This window comes from Lonchura striata, chromosome 4, assembly GCF_050655825.1.
Source record: "Lonchura striata isolate lonStrDom1 chromosome 4, ASM5065582v1, whole genome shotgun sequence".
NCBI lineage: Eukaryota > Metazoa > Chordata > Aves > Passeriformes > Estrildidae > Lonchura > Lonchura striata.
Genome location: NC_140706.1, coordinates 64,609,420 through 64,629,490, shown reverse-complemented (window position 1 = coordinate 64,629,490; position 20,071 = coordinate 64,609,420). Strand labels below are relative to the sequence as shown.

General features: G+C 41.0%; 1 protein-coding gene across 3 annotated transcripts; it reads right to left on the bottom strand.

Moving 5' to 3' along the window:
* Positions 1–3,479: 3,479 nt before the first annotated feature.
* On the bottom strand, positions 3,480–19,996 carry LOC146767690 (uncharacterized). Of its 3 annotated transcripts, none has more exons than XM_085578267.1 (4): positions 19,246–19,996; positions 11,068–11,117; positions 6,959–7,003; positions 3,480–5,157 (listed from the first exon to the last, which is right to left on the bottom strand). In XM_085578267.1, exons 1-4 carry the CDS (start codon positions 19,334–19,336, stop codon positions 5,062–5,064), a joined length of 282 nt encoding a protein of 93 aa, XP_085434393.1. In that variant the 5' UTR covers positions 19,337–19,996; the 3' UTR covers positions 3,480–5,061. The 3 variants fall into 3 exon arrangements, 2 of the variants coding, with proteins under 2 accessions (XP_085434393.1, XP_085434392.1); XM_085578266.1 differs by having other exon boundaries at positions 3,480–4,605; positions 19,246–19,865; XR_014954926.1 differs by lacking the exon at positions 11,068–11,117 and having other exon boundaries at positions 3,480–4,605; positions 19,246–19,868.
* Positions 19,997–20,071: the final 75 nt, after the last annotated feature.

Sequence of the window (20,071 nt, the reverse complement as noted above, 5' to 3'; positions counted from 1 at the left end):
TCCCTCCTGTTTGAACACCAGCTGGGAAAATTATTTCAACTAGAAATGCCTGCCTGCAGAGGGGGATGCAGCCCTGTGGAATACCAGGCCTACCCTGGCAGAAACCTCCATGCATGGGAGAAGCAGCAGGAGGGAACAATGACCCCAGCTAGGAGGGATACCCTGCCTTTCTCCAGGATCTTTCAGATACAGTGGGATTTGGAGGCAGTTACTGCAGTGTCAGTGTTGGTAAACCTCATAGGGTTAACATGCTGTGCCCATACAGCAAACTAATCATGTCAGAAACAATTCATTCACCAAAACCAAGGAAACCTCACCTGTGATCTTACACAAACCACAGGCAAGAGTCTTACAGAGCAGTGGAAAGGTAATAACAGCCGGGCTGGGAGCAGATTTGGAAACCAGCACTTGGGTGAGCAGCCTCTTTCTCACTGCATTCAAGGCTGAGCAGTAGTGATGCAGACAGTCCAGCAGTTCTAAGGCTATTGAGGCACCAGATTCTATGAGAGCATTTTGCTGCCATGAACTTTTTGTGTGCAGTTACTTAAAATCAGGGTGGCTTCCTATGTTATGTGTGGGTAGCTGAATTAAACATCTGTGAATATTGTGCAAACATCTTTCTTGCTTCCTTACTCAGGACATTACTAGCAACTGTTCCAGCTGCAACAGTCATGGTTGTAGGACCTCAATTCTGTGCCCTTACCTCCACTTGGGACAACATTTTCATTGTGGAGTGTTTCCGTCTCTTCTAGGAGTTGGAAACAAGCTGCATGAAACACACATCAAGAAGCAAAAAAAAAAAAAAAAAAAAAATATCTACAAACAGCAATCACTGGGGAATGGGTTCAGGCCCCACCAACACAGGAAACTCCTGAGTAAATAGAGGTTTGTCAAAGAAAAAATGAAGGTCCTTGGAATGCAACACTGACTACTACATGGTTTCCCAACTTCAGCCCAACCTAATTGCCCCGAACCAGGATGGGAACCAGAAGCAGCACCTTGTTTGCTGTGTCTGCTGTGACAGCTCCAGGATGCTCAGCAGGATCACATTTGATGGGACTGTGGCTCCCACATCAAATGATACTGAGACTTATTTCACAAATGAGTTGTCAACAGGTGATAAAAATTCAGCCAATTAGCCCATTCAAGCTTAATTAGAACAAATGACTGGGAAAATCTTAACTCTAAATTGTTCCCACAATCAAATGGGACTTTCTATTCCTTATTTAGGTTGAAACTGTTCTTGGAACTATTTTCAGCATCACTGTAGTGCAGAGTCTTGCAAACCCAAGCACTCTGTTCCAGTTACTTCACTTAAATTTTTTTGCTGGCTGCTTTTACCACATCTGTATTTGTTTTCTAAAGTTTTGCACATTTTCTCTACTGGAACTGGTAGCAAATAATGCACAGCCAGCCAGTAGATGAAACTTGTATTTGTATGTCCTCCTTGGCTCAGTCTACAAGGCTGATGTGGCTGCCACTTTGTGGCATTTTAATGCAACTGTAAGCAGGCAACTGTGCAGCTCTGGCTGTTCCTGGGAGTGGCAGCAGGGCCAATTGTTGGAGTCCAGGACATCCCTCTGGCTGCCCTGGCTGTCTCGAGACCCTAGCAGGGGTCTTGGAAACCCTGGCATGAAGTCAAAAACACCTGTAGCTTCAATTTTAGCATGTGGAAAACTGCCAACTCTGGATGAGGAATTGCAAGTTTTAGTAGTGTGATATTTGAACTAACACAGGGTGGAAAAATAGAATTTTGGGTTTTTTAAGATAAGGGGTTCAGGGGACAAGATGGAGGTATTTGGGTGTGTCCTAGCCTTCTTGTTCTTCTTGTCCTCTGTATCTTGCTGTGATAGTGACACTTTTCTATTGGTTTAAGATAGGGATACATTGTCCAACATAGATTTTAGGTATTGGTAAACATAGTACACATCATTTTGAATATATATATATAATATATAATATATAATATATAATATATAATATATAATATATAATATATAATATATAATATATAATATAATATATAATATAATATATAATATATAATATATAATATATAATATATAATATATAATATATAATATAAAGCTGCCTAGGGCTCGAGGCCAGACTGCGATGGCTTCTGTACTAGGCAGACCACAGCAGGACAAAGAAAATATTATAGATAAGAAGAAATAAACCTTGAAAGCACAACTGGAAGCATTCCCAGACTCCTTCATTAACTGTATTTGGGCTAGGGAAGCAAAGACTCTTTTCGGATCTCTCTTGGGGTAACCCTGACCCTCAGGAACCCTGAGAGAGAGAAATCCACAGCCAATGAGAAACATTTGTCTGACAGGCAAGATGTAACATGGGCCAAGAATTGCTCAGACATTGCCTTCCCCTGCATGCATTTTCCAAGAAAGAAAGAAAATAGGACAGTGCAAATGCCAAACTGGGAGAAATTGCAAAGCCACGCACAGCTCTGTAAAAGCCATGGCCACAGGAACAGCCAGCACAGCCCTGCTGAAGTCACACAGGGCACTGCTTGGCATCAGGGTAAAAGTCACCCTCCTGCATGTCTGTGGTGCTGATTCACACACACTAGTCACTGGTTTTGAGCAGAAGGTCAGTTACTGTCCTTAATTAAAGTTTTCACCACTGACAGAAGGTCAAAGCTGGCAGACAAAATGAACAGGTAAAACAGTCATCTTGTTCATGTCCTAGAATAGCCCAAGTGAAAACAATGAGCATCTTTCCTAACTAATTGCAGGCCCCTGACCTGGCTCAAGGTTGAAATACAATGGATTTTTAAAAATTTTCTGTTCTTTCATAGAATCATAGAATGGCTTGGTTTGAAAGGGACATTAAAGATGGTTTAATTCCAATCCTCCTGCTATGGGCAGAGACAACTCCGGGGATGAGGAGTAAATAAGGTTTGATAGGTAAAATGGGGAGAGGGAACATAAACCTTCCTTCCACTCATTAGGGTAGCTTATCCCTGAAATGTACTAAGGCTTTTAATAGAGTGAACATAAAAGGCCAGTCCCTTGAAGATGCAGAAACAGTCATGATCCTGGTGGTCCTGCAGGGCCAGGAGGCAGAATGACTCCAGGCAGGAGCCCTTTCTACAGAAACTCCTTTTGGAAATGTAGGCATTTTGCTAGTATTTATTTCCTGTTCATTTTCTTGAGCTTCAAACCCACAAGCAGGTATATTACAAAGGGGGTACTAGTTCCTACATCATGAAATGATGTGGAAAAGGGAGATAATTCTTTCTTGTAACCACAATTATTTTGGGATGCCATCTTTCTCTCCAGACACGCACAGGTCTTCAGAGATGGGGAAGGTATGTGACAGCATCAGGGCTAAGGCAGACACACCATTGGATGTGAGGATGGCAGGATGCTGCTGTCACACACCAGGAAATCTTTGTGTAGACAAGGGTGTCAACACACTGGACTAGCATGTTGATAAATCAAGATTCCAGAATCTCTCACTGATATCAAGCATCCATGTTTTATTCACTGTCTTATGACCATTATCAATAATTTGCTTTCATATTGCAATACAGTGACTTGAATGGGAAGATGGAGGAATATGACTGTAAAAAGGAACCTGCTCAGCTGTGTTTGAGGCACAATGAAACTACTTGTGTAAATAAAACTTTTTGTTTAACAGTTGTTGAACTTGCTTCTAAATATCTTATATAAATAACATTGATCTAAAGCCCATCAAAGTCAACTGAAATGTGGCTGAAAAACTTGAAGAGTTTTGGGTTTTTCTTTTTTTTTCACAGAAGTGTGATTTCTCTGAAAAAATAACCCCTTGAGCTATACTGCAATAATAATTTCCAGGAAATCTTTGGGTAGAGAAGGGTGTCAACTGAACACACCAGTGCTGTGGATGCTGCCTCCACTGTTAGTATGGCAAGGGAGAAGTGGTTGAAACAGCTCATTTTTCCCTTTTGGGTTCCCCTTGACAGGTTTCTAAGTCACTGGGCCCATCCTAGGGTGTGGCTGAGAGGGAGCCTGAGTCCCCTCCCATAGGAAGGATGCCCTACTTTGGTACCAGATTCTGCTTTTGCACACTCACTGAGACCCTGCCCTCTCCCCCCCGCCCAAACATCCTTGACCCCATACCTCAAGCTGTCAGTAAAGAGCCAAATTTTTATAAACACCCAGTAAAATCTAATTTTTTTAACCCATAAACGCAACAATTTTGTCAGCATGCTATAAAACCTGAGGCCCAGGTTGCAGCCACACCCACAGGTTACGTATAAATAAATCACAATTTCTTTTTATAAACACACTCCTTTTTATAAAAACACTCCTTTTTATAAACACACTCCTTTTATTTGCAGTTGCCTACAGCCAGAAATGGTCACTTGTCTGAGAGGATGTTTCTGAAGTGAATCACACAGCACGGGTGGGTTGCAGGAATCCTCCCACCAGCTCTCCTGGGAACCAACGTTGATGTCCTGGGATCTCTCCTTTTGGTCTCCCTCCACTTTCCTGTGCTTGGCAAACAAAAGATCCTTGTTCCTGGCAGAGTTATCTGTGGCAGGCAGGTCCAGGTCCTCACGAGGTTGTCAAGGTGCCGCTTTTTAAAAGCTGATGGCTCAGGCTGCCAAGAAAAGAGAAAAGAAGGATTCAAGACTGATGCCTTTTTTGACTCTTTCTGTCCTAGCACAGCTCACCAGAGCTCAGGGACTCTTGCCTTTGGCCTTTAGCCTGTGAAGAACTGACTCTAAACTAACAGGCCACTGGCACCAACTTGTTCCTTGAGCACCATGGGTGGATATGTGCCGAATAAAAAACCATAAACCAGTCAGTGGCAAATACCTAAACCTTCATTGGAGCGAGAGGAGTTTTACAGATCAGTATTTCCAGGACAAAGCAGGCAGAATTTGGTAACAGATAAGAAGTAAAACATTGCTTCCTTCCTAAGACAGCAGCTCTGCAGTGGGCAAGGGTCTGTGGCAGCAGGCTCTCCATGGTCTCTCTGCTCAGCTCATGTGCTGGCAGGTCCAGCACCCTTGGAAGGTTGTCCTCCTCACTGTCACTGGAGCTGATCTCCCTGTCACAGGCTGAGGAGCTGTGGCAGTCCCTGGTGCTCCCTGACTCCGAGCTGCTGGCCTGTGCTGGTGCCACCCTCTTGTGCTGGCACTGGAGAGTTCTGCAAGGCCACCAGAAGACAAAATTAGGAAGCAGCAGGGAGGAAGGTCACTTACTTATTCCACTGACATGGCAGCATTCAAAACTAACATGGAACCTTGTGTTTGAGAGCAGAGGGGAGAAGGCCAGAGGAATACATTGCCATACTCAAAATACAAAGCACCAGAACAAAAAAAAAAACCTTGGAAATTATCAAACTTCCAACTCACACCCATTCAGACAAACAAACAATTCCAATAGGCTATAGAAATTTCACCTTCAGCTCAGTCTACAGCTTCCCACCTTATTAGCATATAAAGTGAGGTTTTTAGAATGTCCATGTAAAATACTATATTTCTTTGTGTATCTTTTTAAATAAAAATAAAATCATTACAGCAATTCTCAGAAAAGTTTTCCTTGGGCACAGGAGAGTACTTTCAAATGTCACCATCAGATTTACAGATTTTAGGTAGCTGTAGCTTTACTTGTCCTGCCTGGCATCAAAACCGTATCCAGGAATGATCAGATTCAGCTGGTATCCCTTAGCATTTATTTCAGTCAAAGGCATTATTAGTAGGTTGATGAGTTCAAAGTGTGACAAGATATTAAGCACCACAGATTAAAAGAAGACAAACACTTCAATCTGGTACAGGAAGACTGGGGGTTTTTCTCTTCACTTTTATTTTGTTTTGGTTTTAACACAGTCATTGTAATCATGACATGGTTTAGTGCACTTGGCATTGCTGCGTTAACGACAGCACTTGATGATCTTCAAGGCCTTTTCAAACCTAAACAATTTAGTGAGTCCATGATAAAACAATAATTTTCCTATTGGTGAAAATTCCTTGCAATTAAGTTTTCTGAGAGGAATCTGACTGATAACCCATATTTTGTGCATTCCAGATTCTTTTAAGTAACTGCCCAGCAGAGATGGGAACAGAGTCTGGTTACTTATGACATCCTTGGCTGAGAATTTGGCAGCATTTCTGAAGCTGTGCCAGCCTGCTCTGGAAAGCAAAAATGAAAAAGTTGCATTTATAAACCTCCCTTGTAACATATTTTACCCTGTGGTCTGTCAGCATCAGATTAGAGAGTCACTTTTTTCTAGGGAGGGGTTTGCCACCAAGATTGTTCATCAGTCCAGATGGGAGTTTCCTAACTAAATACTGCTTGTATTGTGTTCTGCTGAACAGCTACCCTGAGGTCTAGGTTATGATTGGTTACAGTTTCTTAAACCATTCCTAAATTCATCCCTGTTCAGCAAAGCAGAGGAAATCATGCTGCTTCATCAGTGTGAACACTTGATGGTCTCTACCACAAGTAACACACACAATTACCTGCCAGCACACAAAGAACTGCGGTTTCTTTGCATTTCTACTTACTCTGCTTCTCTGCTGAAGATCCATCAGGTTGGGATTCTTAGAATAAAAGGACAAAGTAGCTTAGCATGTAGCTAAACAGCACATCTACTGATACCAAAACTGTATTAATGGCACGTTACGGGCATGTGCATTTTTAATAAATATTTTTAAAACATTCTAAGAGCTGACAAACAGCTGAGCTGGATTTCTGCTAAACAGAAAGATCTCTTGTATTTAATCAGAAGCCCTGGCATAAAAGGACTGGGTCACCTTTGTTGCCAATGGAAGTTTGGAAGTCTCTGCTCTTGTAGGCGTCTGGAGATGTGACATGAGAGGCGTTAGTGAGCTGTTCATTTCAAGAGGGAGAGAAGCAACTCTTAAAATGTATTTTGCCCCCACTCATTTCGTTAATGTATGCAAAACACAAGCAAACACAGAGATCTTCTATTTAAGAGCACTTACCCTCAAAATTTCTTCAATCAATGGCACATCAGAGGGTTTCTTTGCCTGAAACAAGAACAAGGGAAACAGAAGGAGTTTGTTTGGGTTTTTTACTAATTGGCAGGAACTCAACAAACCTTTGCTTACCAACAGCTCTATAAATGTATTGCAGATGTATTAATAATAAAAAGAGAGTAAGGATGAAAAAAGCTCTTCTAAAGGGGAGTTAATAACAGACACTAGGCATGGAAAGAGCTGAACTCAACAATGTCAACTCCTCCTCCTTGTCATCCTCTTCCTCCTTCTCCTCCTCCTCATTCTCATTCTCTTTCTCCTCCTCCATCCTCCTCCATGATGTCTGTGTTCCCTTTAGAACCTGACAGTCAGGGAGCACTGTTTCCATTTCTGAAATACTGCTACTACTCCTACTTCGCTTTATTATTGTTATTACTATTTTTATCATCATCATCATTATCTTTATTATCAGTATTTTAGAATAAATATGTTTCTGCAGTCTGCTCCCTTTATGGAACTGCACTTTTCCAGTTGCTGTTGAAGCAGCTGAGCCTTGCCTACAGAGGCACAGGCTGCCTCTGCATGTAAGAGCTGTTCATAAAGCCTCAGTAGTGTAAAAAACAGTTAGAAATAATAGTTCCCAATACTTCTAAGCCATTTCTCAAGAGACAGGAGTATTTGTCATTCACACAAATAAAATCAGACTATTTCTTGTCCTGAAGTAAAAAAACAAACAAACAAAAAAAACCCACAAAACCACCTGGGTATAATGGAACCACAAGATGCAGTTTGATGTTTGGCATCTAACTCACAATACTGTTTATGGTCAAGGAACTCAGGCTGGCCTCCAGGCAGGCTCCTTCAGCCAAGACTGAACTTCTGCTCAGCAGAAAGATCTCTTGTAATTTGTCAGAAGCCCTGGCAAAAATAGGCAGGGTTACTCTGCCTGCAATGGAAATTTGGAAGTCTCTGTTCTAGCAGGTGACTGAAGAGGTGGCAGGAGAGGCGACAGGGGGCTGCTCATTTCCTAGAAAGAGGAGAGAAGCAGCTCTCAGGAGTTTTGCTGATGGACACAGAGGGAGTTTCACCCTTCCTAGAGTCAGAGGGATCCACCTCCCCGTGGATTTGTACTGGTTTTCCTGTGGAGATCTGGTATTGAAGAGCACCCATCTTCAATATTCTTTCAATGGACTGCACATAAATGTGCACGATGGGCTGAAACAAGAAAGAGGGAAGCACTGTGAGTCTGTTTGGGTATTTTACTCATTGATACCAAACAAGTAGGCACTCAGCAAACATTTCCTGACCAGCAGCTCTAAAAATGTCTTTCAAGTCCATTCATAATGAAATGCTAGTAAGGAATAACAGTTTAATATGAAGGGCAGTAATGGAACAGAGACCAGAGCAGAGCAAGAGTGGAAGCCACCAGTCACCTCCTGCAATGGCAGAGGCCTTCAGGCACAGGAGCTTTTCTGAAGGACTAAAGTAAAGACCACAAACTTCACACTAAACCCAGCTAATGGACGAGCTCTGCAAGTTTGCTTTGATTCTGGTGAGAATTTCTGGCACAAGGAAAGCACCTACACATGGAGCTCATGCAAGATGGAGCAGACTCTTCATGTGTTTTCAGCCAACTTCAAGGGAGACTTCTTCTTTCTGCCTAAGAACAGAAGTGCTCTTGAGTTGTCCTGAAATTCTGCTTCTTGGCTCCAGAGTTTTCAAACTGCACAGGAACACAGCTTGACTCATCCTTTTTTTGTTTGGTTGGGATTTTTTTGACAATCCTTTTTAAACACACTCCGAGGAAGATGCCACATTCCTGTTCCTTTCTGCACACTGACACTCCCTAATTGGGCCCTGCCATGAAGCCTCTCACACATCCCAGACTGTCAGTGCAGGCAATGCAAGGCTCTCTGGAAGGGTTGAGGGGTTCTTAAAGACTTGAACAAGGAGGTTGGCTTTACAAACAGCTGTGTTCAGGTGCTGGGAGGGGTGGTGAAACCTGCCACAGGACAACAAGGGATACATCTAAGCTTCATGTATGCTGTATTTTTATGACATCTCACAGTTAATTTGGAAAGATGCCTTAAAGAGACTAAGGTTCTGCTTTGGAGAAAAGAGGAAAGAGCTGTTCAGTGTCTCTGTGAAGGCAAAGTGAGTCCCTGCATGGTTATCCCCTGTGGATTAATTCGCTCTGCACTGGATCTGCTTAGCTATTCAGGCTGGAATAAGTTTCCAGTGCTGCCAGGAAAAGAAGCCATCAATAAGGAATTCCCAGCTGCAGGTGACACGTGCCTCAGACATTGACATTCCTGGCCTGGAAGAAATGGCTTTCCTAAGGGATGTCCAGGGAGGTCCCAGGAAAAATCCTGTTTGGTATGTGGCTGTTCAGTATAACTGAGGCCAAACTCTTTAATTCAAATGGAATTCAAAGCAGGAGGAAGGAACAGCAGAGTTTCTTCTGCTCTAGACATCTTCATTGTCAGGTTCCCTGCAGGGCAGGAGTGTCCTCACAGCTCTTCTTTCATCCAAAACAGGAGGGAGGGATGAGCTTTCAGCCAAAGGCCCCCTTGATCAGCCTTCCCAAGGTGCTTTCTCTGGCTAAATCTCTCTCCTCCGTGCAGTACAGCTCACTGGATGTTTCCCAAGAGCCAAGCAGCTCAGCCCTTTGCCCAATCACCTCTCCTGTGCTGAACATCCAGCACACACACCATAGATCCAGGGCTGCAGCCTCACTGCTTCTTCCTCCTCCTCCCTCTCCAGGCTTCAGAACTGGAGGACTGTATTAGCAAAGAAACTGAGACTGCGAAGAAATAAGAAAATAGGACATTGACGGGACTGAAACAAGCAGAAAATGAAAGAAGGAATTTTTTCACTTAGAGAGCCACTGTCCAAAATACCCATGAAGAGAAACCAGTCATTCAGGGGCCACAGTCCAGAGATCCCTACTGCAGAAGAGGACCATTCAGCATATTCACTCAAAGTTTCATCTCAGCTTCAAAATGGATTAATCCTGGAATGAAAACTCCAGAACGCTGAGACGATGCCAAAGGACAAGTGGGAATACTGCCAGGAATGGCACCAGAAGTCCAAGAAGGATTATTTATTGACAAAGTATAGAAAGGAAGCAGAGGGCAAGAAATGTCTGATTCTGCTGGAGAGGTCTCAAGGGGACACATGCACAGTGACAATATTTAAGGTCTCCTGTCCTGACTGCCCTTAGACAGCAGAGAGTGTGAGGCAAGGGACAGCCTCTGCTTTTGATTTGCATCCACCTCAGGTGCTGGTGCTCTTGGAAGTGCAGAGACTGAGGAGCCCCTGGTGCTCCCTGACTCTGAGCTGCTGTGCTGTGCTGGTGCCACCCTCTTGTGCTGGGACTGGAGCGTTCTGCAAGGCCACCAGGAGAAAAATTAGGAAGAAGCAGGGGGGAAGGTCACTTACTTATTCCACTGACATGGCAGCATTCAAACCTAAAACTGCACCCTGTGTTTGGGCACTGAGAGCAGAGGAGAGAAAGCCAAAGGAATATATTTCCACACTCACAAACAGCAAAGCACCAGAAAAAACCCTTTTGGGAATAATCAAATTTTCAACTCACACCCAGCCAGGCAAGAATGTAAACTGAATCTCACTGCTACAGTGTAGGATGCATTCAACTAACTAAGTTAAACCTCAAAACAACCCAACTAGCCAGTGCCTTTGTGAAAGCCCCAACCCTCAAAAAAAAAATTTCTAATAGAGGATAAGAAATTTTATAATGGCTATTTGGTTTTTTTTTTTTCATTCTTTCCCCTAATTATTGCTTCTTCATCTGTGTTCCTTGGTCCAGCAAAACACATAGGCTCTAAAGACTAAAGGTGGAGGGGAGGAGGAGAAAAGAAGGGAACAGGCGTGAAAGTACAAGTCTGGTTCGTAGGTAAACTCCAGCATGCCTGGAATATTAATTTCTAATAGGAGCTTTTCTGAAAACCCCACAAAAATGAAAACAATTTTCAACAGCAACCCGAGTAGCACCAAACCAAAGCATGTAGCTACAAGGGAAATCTTTCTCGTCTTGCCCTTATATGAAAAGCAGTTTGTTTAGTCTAGATGGTGGTTTGGGAACACAAGTGTACCTTGGAGGAGCAAGTGAAGATGATGGCTTTTCCACAACCCGTTTTGTTCACTAAAACAAAGAGGAGAGGGGGAGGCAAGGTTAGCTCAGGGAACTCAGCACAGTGCAACAAGTGAGGATGATTTAAAGGCATGTCTGCGTGCCTGGCATAGGTACCATCTAAAACTGACTTGGTTGTCAGCACCCTCAGCACTCCCACTTCTGTCTAACACTCTTAGATAATGATTTTGTTGACAATCAAGATAAAATGGGGTTTGTGCTTCCACACAGTGATGTGCTTCAAGTGTTCATGAAAAACATCATATTGGAGATCATAACTAACAAAAATGCGTGTCCCTGAAGCATTTTCCACTCATCTGCCTCCTCTGGCTCAAACATGTTACAGCTCTACAAATACAGAGCCTACTGAAAAGAATGGAAAAGAGAGGAGAGGAGTTTACTGCCACATGGACCCACTCAGAAACACTCCGAGGCACAATGGAACTGGGGAAGGGACTAGAAGTGATGTCCCAACAGTTATTAGCATCAAGAGCACAGAACCATGGGAAAAAAACCCTAGTTGTCACTCCAACCTAGACTCTGGTAGCCTCCCAAGGCATTCCTGCCCCTCCTTCCTCCAAATGAGATACTACATCTAGCCACTGAAATGAGACCTCCGTGCTTCTTGTTCCTTAGGGCAGAAATCACAACAAATGTCTTCTTATTTGGTTCTTTTATGGCCATGCAGATATCTTTGCTTATGTTCATGCTTTTTAATCCAAACAGCAGCTGACATGACATTTGCACACACATCAACAGCACACTTTCCCTGCTGTTACTAGCCTTAACAATTTTGTAGCCTGTGAATCAGTGACCTTTGCAACTAAATTCAGACCTTCAACATTTCTCATCAAAAGAGGAAAATGTCCGCAGAAGAAGAGAAAACTTTGCTGCATACTCTGTAAGACTACAGAATAGATGACCATGAGTTAGCATCACAATCATTGAAGAACAGACGCTATACTTCAGCAGAGAAAAAATTCAAAGAAGAGCTCTTTTATGCAGCAACATATCTGAGAAACAAAACAACTAGGCTCTTCCAAACTGTTTCCTGCAGTTTAGAGGTGTCCCTACCGAGTGAGAAAGCAGCACGGACTCCAAGAAGGCTGCTTTGCACCACCACAACTTCAATGCGAAAAACTCTTCTCCTTATAGACTGTTCCCACACATTCTATCTGATTGGCTAATTAGCAAAACCACTTTTCTCACAAACAATCCTTGAGAAGAAGAGAAAAACAAAGAGTAGAGAAACACCATCTGCATGTTGCTTACAATGACAAGCTATCATAGTTTCTCTACAACTCCCTAAAAGTCTCACAAGTCCCCTGTGAGAAAACTTACTCCTTTTCTCTCTCTCTGACCAGGCTATCACATCCACATAAATGTACTTGTAGGAATAGAGAAGATAACAGATGAGGTTTTGAAAGGCTATATTCTTGTTAGGCTAATTTGGATCTCATCCTGTCGATGAAAGATCAAGGAGCTCACAGTGGAGATAAGGAGACATGTCCAGATAACAAGATACAACAAAGCATTTTTAAAGATAATGAAGGATCCTGGTGGACTGGGCAGATAGGTTAAATCTGCTGCTCATTCACTTTCAGGGACTAAATTGTGGAGTGCTAAACCATATCTGCTGCTGTATAAAGTAAAAGAGATCCATCCAAATTGTATGGTTAGTGTGAACACTCTCATTCTCTCTTGTAAAACACTTCTGATATTACATAGTCGTAGTAACAAAATGAAATAAAGCCATTGTACCATCTTGGAATGGGAAAATATGTTCAATTTTTTTTTTTTTCCCCTCAGTTTTCTTCTTCTTCTTCTTTTTTTTTTTTTTTTTTTTTTTTTTTTTTTTTTTTCTCTCACAACACGTGAATAGTCATTTTGACCATTCTGGAATGCTTTCAACAGATGAACCCAGCATAGTCTTTTTATTACAGGCTTCATTACAGTTTTGTAATATACTCCACAGTCATTACAGGTTTTTTATCTCTTTCCCAGAGACAATTTTAAAGGACTACTTAACCCCTAAAAATAATAATTACTCTGGTTTCTCAAAGCTTTTTGAGAAAGTTGTTGTGGTTTGTTTGCATTTTTCTTTTTTTAATATTGCAGTATTCCTAATGGCTTCAGACCCATTACAAGTAGAAGTTCCAAATCAATCTCATTGTAAGGAGACTGTTCAAGCTAATGAACTGCCAGTCTTCATATTTGTGTTTCTAAGTCCTTTTAATTTCAAAGTTGCCTTTCCTGAATCCTCAGTTGAATTCGAAAACATTGTGTTTATAAAACAGACCCAGTTCATTTGCTTCTGCAAATTCACTTTTCAGTTTTCTGGAGACATTTGACCTGTACCTTCTTGAGGGCTTGCAGATGTGAATGACTCTGTCCTTTGATCTTTTATTTCTTTTGAATGGGCATGACCTGGTCTGCTATTGTGTACTGTACCATATCCTTTTCTAAACAGACATGTTTCAACCCTTTGAAAGCAGTAGTTGGAAGTTAGGTTGCAATCATGAGTTGGCTGTCAAAAGAATTAATTTTCTGGTTGAACCAAAATAGCAATAGACAAATTCCATCCACTCCTATGATACAGATTCTTTTGGAATGGACAGGGTCATTTGCATTAGTGGTTGTACTGCATGTGCAAGAAATATGACTTGCTTGGTTTCTAATTATGATAATAGTCCTCTTTGTATTACTACAAGAATTGAATCTATCGTCATTATTTTCCTATTATTATTGTGCTGTTTTGCATGAACCAATGAGTAAAATGCATGTATTTAGCATCCTTCTTGCAGGTAGTCCTCAATTCTGAAAATACCTCTCAGAAGCTGCATCAAACAGGAAAGCTAGACAGATGGCAGAATGCAGAAACTGCCATTTAGGATCGAGTACAAAATAAACCCCAAGAAATCCTTCATGGATGCTTCCTAAGTACAAAGGTGCCATGAATTCAAGTTGAAAAATAGTCAATGTGAAACTTGTTTGATGAATCAAAAAATGATGCTAATCAAGAGACTACAGTGCCAAGTGTGCTACAAGGCATTTTTGTAGTTAACATCATTTCCAGCTTGAAAAAATGCTATTTTTCTTGTCAATTGTTTAAGACTGCACAACAGTTTGAAAAAAACTGCTTTTCTTTCTCTATTGGTAAGAACTGTGTATCATTAGAAGAGATACTGTCAACAGGTTTTTGAAAACAATGTTATTTTCAAGGTTAATTCTATTCATAAATACTTCACATGAAAGAATTGGATCTGCTGTCATTCCTGAAGACTCTTCAAGGACAATGTCTTTGTTGCATTCTCTTTTCACTAGCATAGGAGCTCAGTCTTACCTGCATTCAAAAGCTTTTTGATGTTCCTGATGCATGGCCTAGACATCCTTGTCTCCATGACCATCATGATTTCCATATCAAGTGATGAGAATTTCTCTTCATGATTAGTGAAATTAAGTATCATAACATAGATGTAAAGTCAATTGGAACTTTTATCTCCAAACAAATCTCTTCCTTCCTAATGAAAACCAATAGCAATAGCAAACCTATGCAGTTTTTCAGGAAGGGAAATAATACACCTGCACTGTACAATTTCCGACATGGGTTTTTTCACCAGAAGAAGAAAACTACTGTATTCTTCTTCTTCTATCACCTTAGACTTACTTGATTCCAAATAGTTGTTAACCTCTGAATTTCTATTTCTAGCTAATTACTTTCACAGTGTGCTATAGCATTTGTATTTAAAAAGGCCATTTGTACATATTCAAATGGCTTACTTCTATGATATTAAGAAATGGTTGCACTTCTATTAAGAAAACATAAAGGTGCAGTAATATTTTATCTTATACCAAGTGCAAAAAAACCCCAACAATTAAAAATTATACCAGCAAATGATGGCTGTAAGAGTGTTGCAGCAGGTTTTTTCCAGAACAATGTGCAGTTCTTCCCAATTCTGTTTTTCCCTCTGATTATTTCATACAGGAATATTTTTACACAGTCTTCTAATAGTGGCATGTTACTACTGGGGTAGAGTATTGCCCTGCCAGCATTGGAATTGACTCTATTGTAGTTGTGTTCAAATTTGCTGATGGGACAAGGTTTTTTTGATGAAGACACTTTAGCAAGCAAGAGAGCCTCTTAGTCTTTAGATGCTGTGAGTCCCAGAAAAAAGATGAATGAGGTGATGACGTGCCTTGTGTTCTGAACAGAGATCAAAAACTACCTTCTGGGGTCACCCCCGTCTTTGTACAGGAAGTGCACAGAAGGGTTGGAAGCAGCACTTTTACCTTCTTTGCATTCTTTAGTAAATGTGAGACAGAACTTGCCCCAAAGTTGAAGACTCTTTTTCTGCAACTGTTAACCAGACAATAGCTCTGGGAAAACTGGCAGTGGCAGAAAGCAAGCCCTTCCTGGGAAATTGACTGAAATTGTTCAGAAGTTATTCCCATTCACTGTTGCTAAGATCCGCTGTCTAGCTGTCAGATATGGTTGGGACCATGTTGAAATAATTAGAAACAATGGACTGATGCTGCAATATTGAGTCAACATAGGTATTTTCCATAGGTGTCATGGAAAAATATTTCTATTGGTAAAAAAGAGTTGAATATAAAAAAAGAACAGCATGGTAGAAAAAATAATGACATCAATAGAATGAAAATGCCTAGAGTTCTTCTTTAGAAGTTCCATAGAGTGAATATTTTTTAAAGAAGGTTTTGAAACTTATGAAGAAGTAGGAGTACATGCCACAAGACTGGTGCACAAGTTCATCTTTCCAACTTACAAAAAACACATGATTAAAAGACAAATTTTCTTCCTTGTGGAAAAGTAACCCATTAGTAATTTTATCAAAGGTAGGATTCTATCAAGTATTCCTACAAGATAGTAGAAGTACTATGGAAAGCCTTTTGGCATGTATTTAACTCCAGGAAACTTGAGAAAGCAGAAGAGTGTCTTTCCCTGCTGCAAGCTGTACTTCCTATTTGCTACTGCTGCTTGAACATTGTCTGAAGAAAACTTGCACAAAGAAGACTATTGTACAGCAGCAACTGCAAATCTCCATTCTGGTCCAGCCAGTTTTAACTAGAAAGTATGAGACACACACTCTAGTTAAATAGTCTAGTGCATAGATGGAGTATATCATCACTAATAAAGGGGGAGTCTGGATAATGGAGCAAATGCAGATGAATTTCAGGGAAGGAAATGATTGGAGAACTAAGTGCAGTCCCTCGACTTGACAAGAAATGGCATCCAATAATCCCAACCAGAAACATATAGAACTCCATTTTGAAAAGGGTTACATTTATGGTCCTCTCTGTTCTTCCTGTATGAAGGAACAGTGTTTTGAATCAATATTCAAAATGGTATGGCTAAAAAACTTGGAGTCTTTTTTTTTTTCCCAGAAACAACTGTCTCAAAACCTCTTTAAAAGTGACCTTTTCCCTTTAGATGCCGTATTTTAAAATAGCATCTCGTCATTTGACAGGGTATTCCAAACATCATTTAGAAATTTAGACTAAAAGTAACATTCTTCCTAGTCATCTTTTTTTACAGCTCAGTGCTAACATAGGCAGCAAATAAGAGAACAGAGCACAGCTCTTTCTGGAACATCTTGAACAAATGCCATTGCTGATGTTCTAATCATTCGCTTCACCAGAATACCCAACGGTGAAGAAAAGAATGTGAAGGCATGACTAGTAGCATCATATGGCAATGTGTGATTTATCGAGTAGAATTTGTATTGCATAGATGCTACTTGGCAAACAGCAAATGAAGGGTTTTTTTCAGATCTCAGACTGATGTTACATGTCAGTAATTGAATAAAAAGATAACGAGAATGATATTTTTTGACTTGGTGAAGATGAAGCTTAATCTCAGTGAAGATGAAACTTGATTACACCCCTACCATGGACATCTGAATCTTATGAATAGACAGTGTCTGATTTAGAAAAAAAGAAACAATTATCACCGTTGAAAGAAACGTATGTCCATAAAGACTTTGCTGATGGAACATAGCCTATTCATTGGCTGAAATGAAGCAGGTAAACAGGACAGATGAAATTTTTTTTTTTGTGGATCAAACCTTTGTTTTCTAAAGTGATGCTGACAGATGGTGAACTCACCAACTTGGGTATTGCACTGTAGATAAGGGTACATAACTTGCTACACTTCCCTGAGGAATCATCATCCAAGGGGATTTTCCCCTGCATCTGGGAAAATGTGCCTCCCTTTTTCACAATCCTTTTGCAGCAGCTTTCTTAGGCCTGATCAGCTGGTATGGAGGGTGGATGATCAGCAGCAAGGTGACTGGCTGGGGTCATTTGCTTCAATGAATTTTGGCCTACCAGATCTTTTGAACATCTGTTTCAGCCCTCTTTGCCAAAGACAGTCTTTACATGGTGCTAAACAATTTCTCAGGCTGTGGATCACATGAAAAATTACTTTCTGGTGTCTCTACTGGGCCATATGCTCTTTATTCTCTCTCTCAACTTCTTCATCACCTCCCATCTGTTTCACAGGAGCTATGTTCAAGGTCCACAGGATACTTTTCACCCAATCTTGAGGCCTGCTGCAATAAGAATGATTAATAGAACACATCTGGGATGACTTTCCCAGTTTGGATCCAATGTATTGTGCAGACAAATCCAAGGAGAAGGTGTTCCCTCTATGGCCCGAAAAACCTTCACTAGTACTAGTGTTCTACATAAACCATACTTTAGTCTGAAAGAAAAGTATTTTCTGAGTCTAATTTGTATGAAGCACAGATATTTGACATGTGCAATTTTCAATAACAGATGAAGCAGGAAATGGAAAGAAGTTTTTCATTTTACCGGTTTGAATTTTAAATTCCATGCACTTCTTCAAAAAGTGTCAAGCTCAAATGCCCATCAACTTTAGGAATTTGTAAGTTATTATTAATAAAAAATGTGTTTCAAATCAAAAACATTTCAAACCTTTCCCCCAATTGTATATGCCCCGATGTATGATTTCTGACATCTATGAGATAAGACATTTTTGTATTGTGGGGGTGGTGGAACACTGAACAATTGCCCAGAGAAATTGTGGATGTCCAATCGCTGAAAGTATTCAAGGTTGGGTTGGATGGGGCTTTGAGCAGCAACAAATGAGACTCTTGATGGTAGAGAAAGAAAGTCTGAATCAAGAAGAAACTCTGATTTAAGTATAGGAGCAAGTTTTCTCTCAGCTCTTGGTGTAAATTCAAAGTTGTACAAAATTGCATTTCTCTGTGATTTGCACTACTGTAACAGAAAGGTTAATGAAAACTATGCAGAAAAGATCCCATTTTAAAAGAGATAAGAATTCCAACATCAAATACATTGGATGGGTTTCAATATGGGACACTATCTAAGAGAAAATCTCTGTATTTCAACACAGTCAAAAATAAAAAAAGCATAGATTTAACAAAGAAATATGTTTATTTGAATCCCTGGGGTTTTAGCAGTGATGTTAATACTTTTGCTTTTGTGCTTTTAGCAGTAAAACTATTTTAAAAAAATCCCAATTTTAGATTTATTTTTTAAATATTTTTTTTCATTTTAAAGTACATTAAAATATTTTTCTCCATGTAGAATTATTGGTTTAATTTCAAAACAGACAAGTGTTTGCAATATTAACCTGTTTTGCCCATTTAAGAATTGGGCCCTCCCTGCTCTCCTTCAGGGAAATGTGGCATTTAAAGTGAGAGGTAAAATCTGAGCTAAAATCTTCAAATTATGCTAAGCTAGCTGTCCTGGTTTTAAGAGACAGGTGTCTGCCAAGGAAAGCAGGAACCTTCCTGTATTGGAAAAGATGACCCCTTCCCTCCAAATTATTATAACCTTGAAATCACAGGGCTTTCAGGCAAAGATATGGGGAAAGAAATAACAGTTCTTTACTAGCATATATATGCACACACATATATGTATACATATGAAGACAGACAAACAACAACAGCAGCAACAACAAAAAGCATCCAGAACCCCGGTGGAATCTTTTCCCTCCTGTCACTCACTTTCCCCTCGGCGCCCCTGGGACCAGCAGGGGCACTGCTGGCTCCCGGTGGGGCAGAGGGGCTGCAGGCACTCTCCCTGATTGCAGAGAGAAGTTCTGGGCCAGGTCTTTTCCCCTGGAATTACCCACGCAGATGGTTGGGATCTCTCCCGGCAAGGGTGGGTGATGCAGAAGGAGTCCCGATCCAGGACAGCTCGCTGTAAGCGGTGGCCTTGCCCATAGGCGCTCAGGGGAGACTTCACAGCAGTGCTGAACCCTGGGCAGGACAAGTCCAGCACCAAAAACCACAGCCATCACTTCTCCAAGCCAGGCGAAGACTGGACCACCTCCAGCTAAGAAACTGCCAAAACCACACTGCTTCCCTGCCCCACTTCCCCAAGACAATCTGAAGGGTATTGTCTCTTAAATGACATCCATTTGCTGTTTCCATGACAACAAATGGGAAGAAAATTCCTTGAAGAAACCTAACCACCAACGCTAGCAAATGGCAAAAAAATTAAATTTTAATCAAGAAGAAACATCACAATAATGACCATAAGAAATTAAAATGGACAGATTTCCAGAATGATCTAAAATGCTTCAGTTTCCTTTTGAACATGCCTAAATCATCAATAATGCTGAAACTGTACAACTTGAAGTACATTCTGATATTCTCTGTCCACAGTCACACTGTGGTTATTTTCAGGTTATGAGTGTTTTATAACACTGCTTATTCAGTCATGCCCATGGATTGTAATGCACCCATAGCTCTATCCACCAGGGCAACTGGGCACAATTTATATGTTGATGCACTAATGTGGCCTGGGTTTCCCGGGGTCTGTCCGACCCGGGGCAGCCATAAGTGTCCTGGATAGTGCTGGGCTGATGAGCACCGTGAGAACCCCAGGCTTGGTCTGGGGTCTCGTGTGGTGGTAAAGTCTCTCCTCCAACCTGTGCTTCCAAAGAAAAACTCTGC

What these genes read in the sequence shown, in the direction of transcription:
- LOC146767690 (XM_085578266.1), bottom strand. Translation starts at nt 19,336, where the DNA reads ATGGGCAAGGCCACCGCTTACAGCGAGCTGTCCTGGATCGGGACTCCT. An exon ending in GAGAGATCCCAACCATCTGC is followed by an intron (nt 11,118 to 19,245) that starts GTGGGTAATTCC and finishes TCTTTGTTTTAG; the next exon opens with TGAACAAAACGGGTTGTGGA. An exon ending in TCTTCACTTGCTCCTCCAAG is followed by an intron (nt 7,004 to 11,067) that starts GTACACTTGTGT and finishes TTCTTGTTTCAG; the next exon opens with GCAAAGAAACCCTCTGATGT.